This window comes from Pristiophorus japonicus, chromosome 8 (assembly GCF_044704955.1).
Source record: "Pristiophorus japonicus isolate sPriJap1 chromosome 8, sPriJap1.hap1, whole genome shotgun sequence".
Taxonomy (NCBI): Eukaryota; Metazoa; Chordata; class Chondrichthyes; family Pristiophoridae; genus Pristiophorus; species Pristiophorus japonicus.
The window spans coordinates 172,558,824-172,571,529 of NC_091984.1; the positions used below are offsets into that span (position 1 = coordinate 172,558,824).

The 12,706-nt window shown below is 46.8% G+C and overlaps 1 protein-coding gene across 8 annotated transcripts in view; it reads left to right on the forward strand.

The window, feature by feature from the left end:
- The window catches only part of depdc5 (DEP domain containing 5, GATOR1 subcomplex subunit), a 187,707-nt gene that overhangs the window by 127,895 nt on the left and 47,106 nt on the right, over positions 1-12,706 (forward strand). For 5 of the 8 annotated variants that reach the window (XM_070887542.1, XM_070887544.1, XM_070887543.1 and 2 more), the window contains 4 exons: positions 836-898; positions 3,595-3,770; positions 9,776-9,859; positions 11,489-11,621. In XM_070887542.1, coding sequence (XP_070743643.1) covers positions 836-898; positions 3,595-3,770; positions 9,776-9,859; positions 11,489-11,621 — 456 coding nt within the window. Of the gene's footprint in view, positions 1-835; positions 899-3,594; positions 3,807-9,775; positions 9,860-11,488; positions 11,622-12,706 lie in introns of those variants that run through there. The other 3 variants (XM_070887545.1, XM_070887549.1, XM_070887548.1) reach the window with 3 other exon arrangements.

Below are 12,706 nucleotides of genomic sequence, written 5' to 3' on the forward strand. Positions count from 1 at the left end.
TCCACCATCGGTGGCCGTGCCTTCAGCTGCCTGGGCCAAAGCTCTGGAACTCCCTCCCTAAACCTCCCGCCTCTCTACCTCTCTTTCCTCCTTCAAGACGCTTCTTAATACCCACCTCTTTGACCAAGCTTTTGGTCACCTGTCCTAATTTCTCCTTATGTGGCTCAGTGTCAAATTTTTAGTCTTGTAATACTGCTGTGAAGCGTCTTGGGACATTTTACTACGTTAATGGCGCTATATAAATATTATTGTTCAGTGGGCCTGTGAACAATGAGTAGCTGGCTGCATTCTGTACTTTCTGTTTTGCAGCCAATTGCACAGCATGGTTCCACAAACAGCAATTGAGATAAATGACTTGATCTGTTTTAATGGTGTGGGTTAAGAATAAATATTGGCCAGGACACCAGGAGAACTGCCCTACTCTTTGAATAGTGCCGTGGTATCTTCTACATCCACCTGATGGGGCAGATGAGACTTTGGCTTAATATTTCTTTGGAAAGACAGCGCATAAGAAATAGGAGCTTAGGGCCGAGGCACCTCCGGCAGTGCAGCACTCCCTCAAGTACTACACTGAGTGCCAGCCTAGATTTTCTGCTCAAGTCTGTGTATTTTTTTGAAAAATGTTTTTGCGATCATTCCAATTCTGAAGGCTGCAGGTTCCCCGTTGCCTGGAGCCTCCAAATCTGTGCACTTTGTGTAATGTTAATGTTGATGTGGTGTTTTGGGTGCAGTTTGTGGATCAGTTCCCATGTGTGTGTCTGCTGTTACTGTAATTATTCTTGTGCTTTGTGTGGTGAACTCTACTTTTTACATCTCTCGACGTCTCTGCTCCCAGGATGGGGCCTTCTTTCTGGAGTTTGTGCGAAGCCCCCGTACAGCAGCGATCCACCATCCTCCGGTCAGTTCTGTGTTGGTGTTTAAAATCTCTCTTCCATGCACCCCCTCGTTTCCTGCTAAATCGATGCTAACCCATAGCTGATGGATTTTAGGGGTTGGAGAAGGCTTTGTCTCTTCAAAACTTCCAAAATTTGTTTTGTAATTTTTATTCTTTTAATTCAAGAAGTAGTGTCCTCCATTTTATGTTCTCCTCCTGAAGGCGTTGTCTTTCTGTGGGGCACAGTTCCAGAGTGCTCCTCACCCAGGTGACCATTCATGTGTGATTCTAGACAGTCACTGGTGGCAGAGTTGAATCTTACTGTGTCCTCGCCGACATTCTCGCAGGTGCTTTCCCACAGGGATCACCAGGCGGATAGCGGCGAGGAGCGGAGACTCTGACAGCCTTGTGCGCTGATGCCAGTTGTTGTACACCTACAGCCAACTCCGCACAAATCAGCCATCCAACCCGAGACCTTCCTGTCTCGTCGCTCAGTTCCACCTTGGGTGCAGCTCTGACCAAATGAATCCCCCCACCCCCCAGGTTGCAAACAACCTTCAGCTGTATTGGTAACTCTGCCAGAAGCTGCTGCTCGCCTGCGGTTAGCTAGAGCAGGGTCTCTTTGTTTTTCCTTCGTTATTTACCCTCAAGTTTGCACTGCAGATCAGTAGGGAGAATGGACCATTATTGCTGCTGAGCACCCAGTCCCCATGTTTCCATTCCCTTGTCCATGTGTACTGGGGACTGCTATGAAAACATGTTTTTTTTCAGCAGTGAATCTTACCCAAGCTCCATATTGCTTGCCTTACCGGACCAATGGGGGCGGGGGATGGATAATATGGGAAGCTTCAAAGAGAAGGTTTGAAGGTTGACAAATCTGCCTTGTGTTCCACCCCTAACTATTGCTGACTCGAAGTAACCACCACTTCCTGTATAATCCACAGAATGAAACGATGCATGTGATCGTGCCAACATAGCTGCAGTAATCCGAAGTGCCTGTAATTCTAGCGGGTTTGCTTTTGAAGTGCTGTGCATGGTTGAAATAACAAGCCCTCAGTAGCAGTCAGAAACATTGAATATTATCCCAGACGACTTGCTTAGTAAATCCATTCCTGTTTTGAAGATTTCCTCAGTGACCCCTTGAATACTGATCTGAAGGCTTTGCTGGGGGTTTTGTTGCATTTTCGACCATCCCAAGATCTGGTAAAATGTTCTGCTGCTTGTATTGTGATTCCCTTCAAATGTCTTCTGTCCTATCCTGAAGAAATTGACTCCCGCTGTTCTAAAGCTCCAAGTAGCAGTATGGGATCCACCACAACCAACCCTCGCGTGCCCACTATTTGAACAGTGCTCACTGGATAGCGATTTGGACCATGATCTCACCTGGTTTATTTTTCCCCTCGCTAGCCAGGAGCACTCAGCACAGACCGAAGATTGAACCGTGGCCCTTCATTTATGGTTCAGTTTTGTGCCACATGATGTGCTTGCTCACTTCTGCTATTGGTTTTCTAACCACCGAATCATACAGCGCAGAAAGAGGCCATTGGGTCAATTGTGCCTGTGCCAGCTCTTTGAAAGAACGATGCAGTTAGTCCTACTCCTCCTGCTCTCTCCCCATCGTCCTGCAATTTTTTCCCCTTCCAAGTATTTATCCACTTCCCTTTTGAAAGCTATTACTGACTCTGCTTCACCCTTTCAGGTTGGTGATTTGTAGGTTTGCAGCGCTAGTTGGACTCATAGTATTCTCACAATGTTCTCTTGCAGCTTTAAAGAGGTCATTTAGAGTTCTTTTATTTTGATACAGAAGTATGGTGCCGCCATTAAAGGGTGAGCTGGTTAACACATTTATTTTTAATATTTCCTGATTTTGTTTCCTCCCTTGTTATCTTACAGTTGTTTATTGCTGCCTCCTATTGCATACTTGTGTCGGCCCTCAAACCCCCCACCCCACCAATTCCCATACTGAACTACTCATGTAGTTGGCTGGCATGATGGTCGTTCTGTCTCTGCCAGGTTTCTCCTCTCCTGGCAAAGGTGAACACATAGTCTTCTCTCTTGACTGGAAGCCTTCCTGATATGCATCCGTGTGAATGTGCTTCGAGAGACAGCACTGTGCCTCCAGCCAGTGACTGCTGCGATGAGAGACGGGTCCTCTTCTGCTCGAAGAACCAAGCTTATGCCTTTTGTCCCCAGAAAGGAAACTGATAACCCATTGCCTTTGGCCTATAGGACAGAAGATTCTAGAATTGTCCATGACTGAATGTGAAGTCTAGCCCAAGAATTTTTTCATCTTTCCTTTTTCCAATATTATAAAAAATATATTAAAACTTTTTGTAAGGACTGCTTACAAAGAACTTTGCCTTGAGGAAATTTGTATTAAAATGGTAACTCATTCAGTTTCTGATTGCAGACCCTGCCTAACCGGTTTTTGAGATGTCCTGTGTAGACTTGTGGACAAAGTGATGGCTGTCAGTCACAATGATGTGCTATCCTGATTGGATGCCCTGTTTACAAGCAGTGGTAAATTTAATCAGGACTATTTTTGTTTGGCATACCATGCACAGAATGAAAGTATTGATTTTGGTTAAGTAGCTTCTTCTCGAGCAGTACTTTCAAACAGTATAGTTACACTTTCTCCAGTTAGGACATTACAGTGTCACACTCTTAAATGGTGTAAAAGGTCTGTGTGTTTGTATTTATATTTTTTATCGTGCACACAGATCCAAGGAGACCAGATGTCGACAGGCACTGACCATTCCGATTACAGCCCAGCTTCTGGAACCACTGTTCCAACCGGAGATAGATCTGGCACTTCGGGCAATGTCCAGAGCTCTGCCATGGGTGCCACTCAGGGTACAGGGGACCAGCCTCCTATGCCTGCCACATTAGAGGGCAGGTAAGGTCATCACAAACCTAGCAGGCATTGTCCAAGGTGTGCAGAGCAGGTAGATAATACTCTTTAGCCAAAATCGTTCGTGTTTTTTCTTTTCCTGATATACTGTGCTATTTAGGGGGAATGGTGCCTGTATCAAAACTTGTAGATTATTATTTTGTGATGTTGCACTTTTCATGTGGCTGTTGGGCTTGTGACACTGTGACAACATTGTTGTCAGTGAGTGTTGCTTTCGTTGAATGAACTCCCCCTAATGTGAAGCCAACAATCTTGATGAACTGATGTGAAGAAACATGTACCTAAAGTATTCTGTAAAAAGGTTGGGGAGAACTGCCTGCATTGGGAAGTTCTTTCGTGCTCTTGTTTGGACCAGTTTAGGATTATACGTAAATTTGTTAGACAGTACAAGGGCTTTTAAACCCTAAGCTCGCATCACCTAGTCACTGCTACTTGCTTTACTTTGTCTTCTCTTCTACTCCATATTTTTGCTCCTAACCTTGATGTTCTCTGCACTATGAGCCGCGGGCTCTCACTTGGGTTTCTCAACATAACATAATGCTCATTGGAATTTGCTCCAGTCCATAGTAAAGATCGAAACCAGCCGACAAATGTGGGGCGGGGAGGGAGGAAGTTTGCTATATTTTTCGGAAGGGCAGAGTACCCCAATAGTCTTCGATCCAAGCATAGTTTCCGATCCCGCTCTCGAAGTGATCAACGCTCGAGTGTGTAAACTGTTTGGTTTGCTGAGGGATGGTGCGGTAGATCAAAGGGTTTTTTGTGTATCTCTCCCTTTTCTGTGTTTATCAATTTGAGAAGACTGAGTTTATTTAGGAGGGAGCTCAGTAATCTCCAATCTAACCTTCCCTCACTGCAGAAGCCCGTTGGATTTGATACAGTTTGTGTTTGGAGAAAGGAGTTCAGGAAATTCAAGCTTTGGTTTTGGCCGTCAATGAGTTTGGTGTTTGTTTTGTTACTCAGCTCATCACGTCCCATAATACACGCTCCCCCATCGCTATCCCATAATACCCTTTCCGCACCATCACATCCCATAGTACCCACTACCCCGTCGCTATCCCATAATACCCACTTAGCACCGTCGCTATCCCATAATACCCACTCCGCTCCATCACATCCCATAATATCCACTCCGCTATTGATTGTCTGGAATAAGATGCAGAAAAAGTCAGCAATTTATAAATGGTGGGGTTGGTGTTTAGGTGACAGTTGATTTGATGCACCGTCAGGAGAAACTGAAGACTGTGCAGCTTTAAAATCAAACTGTAAAATATGATGGGGTTTGTCGATCACTGGTTTGGAATTCCGCTGAGTAAGAAACCAGGTGTAAACTGGTTCTGTATCCCCCAGGTTCTATAACCCAGTCATTGAGTAATTGCAGTTTTTGAGAAGGAATGAATGAGTTACGATTCCCTAACAATCTTCTATATAGCTGTATTACATACTGCAGAATAGCTATAATCCTAACAGCGTTGTATATACATTTGTAAAAATTACCGAAAATGTTTTTTTTTAAATAAGCACCTGGAAATATTCCAGTAAAGATCCTCACTAAGAGAGGCCCCAAAATAGCTGGTGTGGGAAATCGAAAAATGTGGTACAGATGCAGCAAGGGATGCTTTGAGGTTGGAGCTGAGGCGCGTTAATGAGACAGAACAGAAGGTTCTTTTCTGTGACATCTAATTCTGTTGTACCTGACCTTAGACTGCTATGCCAACACTGGGTGCCTGAAATGGAACGTGTCCCATTTACCAGAATCAACACTCATCACCTTGTGTATAAAATTGACAAAATAAAATGGAAAAAGCTGCTTCCTTACAGGTCCTTCCTGGACCACTCTAACATCACCCCTGGTTTGGGAGGAGGGAGCAGGGCTCTTCCATGTGGTGCACAGCCTGTGGTGAGTAACAGGGAGAAAATGTCTTCATTGGGCAGTCTCGGTGGTAGTGACAGTAACAAAGCAGGATGGTCTGTCCAGGTTCAGCCTTTCACTTTCCAAGGTTTCAGTGAAATATTTCCTTGTGATACCGAGAGAGGCCCTGGAATTTTGTCACAGAAGTGTGTTTGAATTCGGTTGCTCCATAATCTGAGCAATTATTGAAAGAAAGAACTTGCATTTGTATAGTGCCTTTTGGACATTTCAAAGACACTGAATTACTTTTGATCACTGCCTAGGGAGTCACTGTTTTGTAGGCAAATGCAGCAGACAATATCACTGCAAGATTTCACAAATGAGATACATGGCTGGTTAATCTGTTTTTGTAGTGTCAGTTAAGGGATCAATATTAGCCAGGAGAACACTCCTGCTCTTCAAGTAGTGTCATGAGATCTTTTACATCCACCAGAACAGGTAGACCTGCTTTAACATCTCACCCAAAAGACAGCCCTCCCTCAATGCTGCAGTGCAGTGGCAGCCTAGAGTGGGGCTTGAACTACAATCTTGCGACTGACTGGCGAGAGTGCTACCGCTCAGGAGTTGAGCTGACCTGGAAACTTGTCCATAGATAAACCCCAGCCTCTTGCCATATCTTTCGGGCCCTTCTCCAGAATTGCATCCAGTTGTCTCTTGAACCTACTTAGATTGCTCACTTGAAACACCACTCTGCAGTGTGAGGCCTGGCCAAGGAAGCTAATGCTCCCAGACACATGCTCTGATGTAAAACAATTTTTAAATCCTAAGAGTACCTTTTTTTAACCAGTGTGTAAGAGGTGACCATTCTGTATGGCCTTACTGTTTAACCTTTGCCTAGAGAGCAACAATGGATGCTTAGACAGGAAGATTTGTCAGATGGAGCTGCATCTTGAGGTGAAATATGTTGGGAGGGGGGAGTAATTGGACCTGGGTACGAAGATCCCCATTTTAGAGGCTTACACTCTGTCCTTGTTTTTCTATTTTCATTATAAATTCTATCTCCACATTTATAATGGAAACTGCTGATGTAAGCTTGTCGGATTGTAATTACGCCCTCCTGCCAGTGGAGGTGCTACAGTGTCGCCACCTTTATCACCAAGAACAAGAGCAGCAATGTCGTGGGAACTCCATCACCTCCAAGTCACACACCATCCTGACATGGACATATGTCGCCATTTTTTTCATTGTCACTTGGTCAGAACCCTGGAATTCTCCACTGAACACTATCGGCACAAGCACGGCAACGGTTCAGGAAAGGCCCACCACTGCCATCTTGAGGCAGCCAGGGGTGGGCAATAAATGCAGCCTTGCCAGTGACACCCACATCCCAAGAACAAATCTTGAAAAAGTAAACCAGAAAGACCTCGTTTGGATGATGTGAACACCCAGCTGTAGGTTGTTCAGTCTGGGAAATGGAACTGTTCGAAGAAACATTAACATCTGCAGTTCAGGCACTAGTGGATTATTTACGCCTGGGGCTTGCGAGACAGCGTGAGAAAGATTGAACCACAAAAGCTTGGGAACCAGGGTCGTCCTGGGCAGAATGGAACTGAAAATGAGTGCTGAAGTGTGCAACGTACAGTTGGTAGTGGGCTCTCTCCATTCACAGCTATCCACTTTTAGAAGATAAGGCTGCTGTTGAGCTGATCTGAATATGTCCAATTTTTATAAATTGATCTAGTTATTCATTGGGACTCTGAGCCCAGCTCGAGTGTGGTGCGCTGATCATTCCTCTCCAAGCTGCTCCAGTTAACTGTGTGAAGTGCAGCAAGCACTGGCAGTGTAGGCTTATACAAGTCCTGAAGGTTACACGGTGTCTGCAGAAGTAAAAAAAAAACACAGCCTGCAGCATCTGGCTTGTGAGGGGGGATGGAGGTCCCCTTGTGAGGGGGGGGTGGGGGGGGGGGGGAAACGGAGGTCCCCTTGTGAGGAGGGGACGGACGGAGGTCCCCTTGTGAGGTGGGGGGGGAACGGAGGTCCCCTTGTGAGGGGGGGGTGGGGAACGGAGGTCCCCTTGTGAGGGTGGGGAGAGGAAGCCCCCTTGTGAGGGGGTGGGCAGGAGGCCCCCTTGTGGAGGGGGGGAGGGGGCGGGCGGGCAGGAGCCCCCTTGTGGGGGGGGGCAGGAGATTTTTAAGAAGTGCAGCGAGACTACAACATTGGGGAACAACATTACTTGGTGTACTGTGCATGGTTCTAGTCTCCATACTATAAAAAGGGTGTGGAAGCACTGGAGAAAGTGCACAAAAGAGTTACAAGGGTGTTTCCAGAACTGAGAGGTTACAGCTATCGGGAAAGTTTGAACAGGTTGGGGCTTTTTTCTTTAGAAAAGAGATGACTTCAGAGTAGGTTTCAAAATTATGAATGGGTTGCACAGGGTAGAGTGGAGAGAATGGGCTCAAGTTTCGGCCTGAGTTGCTCCTACTTTTTTGGAGCAACTAGTTTAGAATGGAGCATCTTAGAAATTGCAATTTTCAGCATTTAGTTTGCTCCAGTTCTAGTGAGTTAGAACAGTTTCATTTTAGAACAGTTTTTTTTCAAAAGGGGGCATGTCCAGCCACTTACACCTGCTTTGCAAGTTTAGGCAGCGAAAACTTACTCCAAACTAACTTAGAATGGAGTAAGTGTAGATTTTTGTACGCTCAGAAAAACCTTGTCTACACTTACAAATCAGGCATAGGGAACGAGAGGTGGGGGGGGGGAAAGGGGTTTACAAACATTAAACACTTCACTTTTACAAATAAAGAGCCATCATCAATAATAAATGATAAATAAATCAATAAATCAACCAATAAATTAATCCAAAAAATTTTTTTTTAAATTTAAAATCAATCAATAAATAAAAAATTACGTTTCTACTCACCGACTGCAGCTCTGGGAGCCCTCTAACAGCGTGCTGGGACGGGGTCCCCGCAGTGTCTCTCTCTCTCTCTCTCTCTCTCTCTCTCTGATGATAGTGTCTCTCTGTGTCTCTGTCAGTGTCTGTGTTTTTGACAGCGAAGGAGGGAGGAGGAAGGGAAAGTGGAGGGGAGGGGGGAGAGGGGAGGGGAGAGGAGAGGAAGGGGGGAGGAGGGGGAGGCTGAACGGGCCCCGCCGATGACTGGAAGCCAGGCCGCCGAAGACTTCGGGTGTGGTCCGCCCCCAGCAAGATGTCGGGTGAGGCCTGCCCCCAATAAGAGGGCGGGTGGGCTCCGCTGACGACGTGGAGGGAGGGAGGAGGGGGAACGGCTGAACAGGAGGGAGGGGGGGAGCGGGAGCTGAACGGGAGGGAGGTCCAATCCGTCTTTGCCCGGTGAGCCCATTCGGCCAGGGCTAGGGTCGAGCCCCTCCCATACAGCCTCGGGCGAGGAGCTACTGCACATGCGCACACACTCGAGCGTACATGTGCAGAGGTCCCAGCACTGTTTTCAGTGCCGGTGCCTGGCTCCGCCCCCGACCCCTTGTGCTGCGTCACGCCAAGCACGAAGACGTCCTGAGGAGCTCGCAGAATCACAAGGTAAGTTTTTGCCATCCTTTTTAATTCCAGAAAATCGGCGCACCTTATGGACATGCGCTGTTCTTAGAGAGCAGAAACGTGGGCCCACAGTTTCCACTTGTGGAAGAATCCAAAACTAGGAGTCATAAATACAAGACAGTTACTAATAAATTCAATCGGGAAATTAGGAATATTTTTATTCGAGTGGTTAGAATGTGGAATCGCTATCATAGGAAGGGTTGAGGCAAACGGTGAAGATACTTACAAAAGGAAAGTAGACAAGTACATGTGGGGGAATGGAAAGCTATGCTGAAAGGCTGAGGTGATATAGATGGAATGGGAGGACACTTGTGACGTATAAACACCAGCACTGACTAGTTGGGCCAAATGGCCTGTTTCCATGCTGTTAGTTCTATGTAAATAGCCTAAATTGCATCACACCGATGGTAGAGAGCTGAGCGATAGCCATCACAAGCCCCTTGGACACTTTCTGATGATGTAATAAAGTTCTGTGCAATGTAACTACTTGATGTGAATCAACAGATTCAGCGTATTTACTCACACATTGAACACCATCAGCAATATTTTATGTATTTGGTTACATTGCAGCAGCCAGCTGTCCTCTGGGATCGCAAATTCACTGACTTCCGCCTCGTCCCTGGCCGAAATACTGGAAACAATGAAACACCCAACGTGAGTCTTTAAATTACCCAGCTCTGCCCTGTGTCCGGTGTGTGCGTGCACGCGTGTATCCGGTGTGTGCGTGCACACGTGTGTTCGGTGTGCGTATTTGTGAGCGTGTCCGCACGTGTATACTTGAGGGTCAGGACTTCCTCTCCGTAGCATTATCGGTTAAATTCTACCGTATTTATTTGACCATAAGCTTATAGGCAGCAACGTGACCCTGTTGGGTGTGTTAATTTGGTTGTACGGTTACAGTAGATAAGGGCTTCATTGGCCTTTGTCGGCGAGAAAAGGATGAAATGGTTAGACCCGTGATTTGGTCATTTAGGAGGAGAGCTAAACTGGTTAAAGGATGGCTCCTGTAAACACTGCAGTGTTGAATGTGATTTGAGGAGGATTTCCTCTTTTGTGCAGGCCATTAAATGAGGGTCACAGTGTTGGATCATTCTTTAACGTAAGCACAAATCGGGGACAGCGCACTGCAGTCAGTGAAAGTGCTAGCACAATGACACTGGATCAGCTTACACAGGCCAGTCGGAGATGGTCCTCCACATCCCCAACAGTGCTTTAAAACCCCGACCAACACTGTGTCTTCTCTGTGAACTGAGTGTGTACACTCTGTCCACTTCCCCGTCATTACTGGGTCACAGCACAGTGCAGGCCACAATCCGACAGCTTGCATTTATATAGCACCTGTATATAGGGCTTCATCGAAGAAACGTTAAACCAAAGAAAAGTGTATTTAGAAGGCACAACCAAAGGCTTGGACAAAGAGGTGGGGGTTAAGAAGGAAGTTGGTGGGAATTAAAAAGTGAGGGGGCCCTTTTTTTTTTAAATTAGGACGGAAAAAATATATTTACTGTTTAGCCATCCCCTGTGAGCAGTGTCTGGTGAAGCTCAGCAGCTCCTCGTGTTTGGCAGGAGATGGTGCCTCGGACGTCCCATTTTATAGCTCTGTGCTCACAGGCTGAGCTTTACACTTCTTACAAAATGGGCAACGGTGATGGCGAGCACATTTAATTTAAGGAAATTGGGTGTTGAATAGCGGGTCTGTAAAACTCCAGATTTATTCGGGACCAAGCTGAGGAGTATGAAAAGGTCACTTTAACGTGCAGGTTTTTTCCACGTGTTGATGGAACATGCAGGGCAGTGTGGGATTGTTGTGGTGTGTGTTGGAAGTGTACCTGACCTTGGGGTTTGCTGCTTGTGTGCTCAGTCAATGAGATAATGTGCAAACCAAACTGTAAAGTTAGCGTGATTATTATTATATTGGGGAGGATGTTTCCCCTGTCTGGGGAAGCGAGAGCACTGGGTCACAGTCTTGGGATAGGGGGTCGGTCATTTAGGACTGAGATGGAGAGAAATTTCTTCACTGGGAGAGTTGTGAATGTTTGGAAGTTTCTACCCAGAGAGCTGTGTTGAGTATATTCAAGACCAAGATCAATAGAGTTTTGGATACTAAGGTAACCAAGAAATATGGGGACAGTGCGGGATGGTGGAGTTGAGGTAGAAGATCAGCCTTGATCTTATTGAATGGCGGAGCAGGTGTGAAGGTCCGAATGGCCGACTCCTGCTCCTAATTCTAATGATTTAAGTGTGGGATTCTAATGCTGGTTTCTTCTTGCTCTCCACTCCCAGTACTGGTATTCAGCTGCTCCCAGAACAGAGGGGGCTGCACCCCAATTGCTTCATCAGCGCAGAGGTGGTCCACTGGCTCATCAGCAACGTGGAAGGTGTCCAGACCCAGCCCATGGCCATCGACATCATGCAGGTACAATGCACGGGCGACACCGTCGTCGCTCCCTGCCCTCGGCTTGGCGTTTGTCTCGGACATTCTGAAGGCCCCGGTTTGTGTTGATTCAGCTGATCTCAGCCACGCAGGTGTGCGGCCTGACAGCAGCGCCCCCTAGTCTGGGAAGAGAAAAATCAGCCCCAGTCTCCGCTCACTGTTCATGACGCCCTGCGTGTCCGTGTGGGCAGCAGACGGGATCAGGCCTGGCTTTGATGCCCTGTCCTCCTCGGTCAAGTCGCCAGATTCCCCCATTTAAGAATGGGCATTCGGGTGAAATGCCAACGGGCAAGGGGCGACCCGTTGAATTGCCCCAGAGGACCCAGCACTTTGGAGAGGAGGGAAGAGAGTGCAATAATAACTACAAACTGCAACTTTACTGAAAACTGCAGTGAGGTGCCAACATCACCAAACCAAATGTAGGAATTACATTTTGAACAGTTTTTTTTAAACCGGGAGGGTGGCGGGGCGCGGAGGAAGCGGGAAATGTAAGGACAGCACGAATTAGGCTCCTGGTGAATCAGCAGTCTGTTTTTAAACTCTTCCATTGACTTCAGAAATCGGGCGTGGTGTGAAATGAGCTGCCATCTCGCGCTACTGAAGTGGATCAGGTTCACCCCCTTATAATCCCTCCCCACTGCTATTTTAGGGTTCTTTTGTTTTTCACTTTAAAAATCCATATTTTCATCTCCTCCTATTTTGTGTTTATCTTTTTTTAATCCCCTTCGTTATTAAACAACCTATTTTGCCAGAATTGGCCTTTTGTAACAACAGGCCGATTTTTAATTTTCACCAACTTCTGCAAATCTAGACTTTTAAGAACTTTTTGGAGTGGGATTTATAAAATCTCCTCTCCTTCCCCCTGGGCGTGAGTGATCCCGTGTGACTCTGGGCCTGAGTGATCCCGTGTGACTCTGGGCCTGGGTGATCCCGTGTGACTCTGGGCCTGGGTGATCCCGTGTGACTCTGGGCCTGGGTGATCCCGTGTGACTCTGGGCCTGGGTGATCCCGTGTGACTCTGGGCCTGGGTGATCCCGTGTGACTCTGGGCCTGGGTGATCCCGTGTG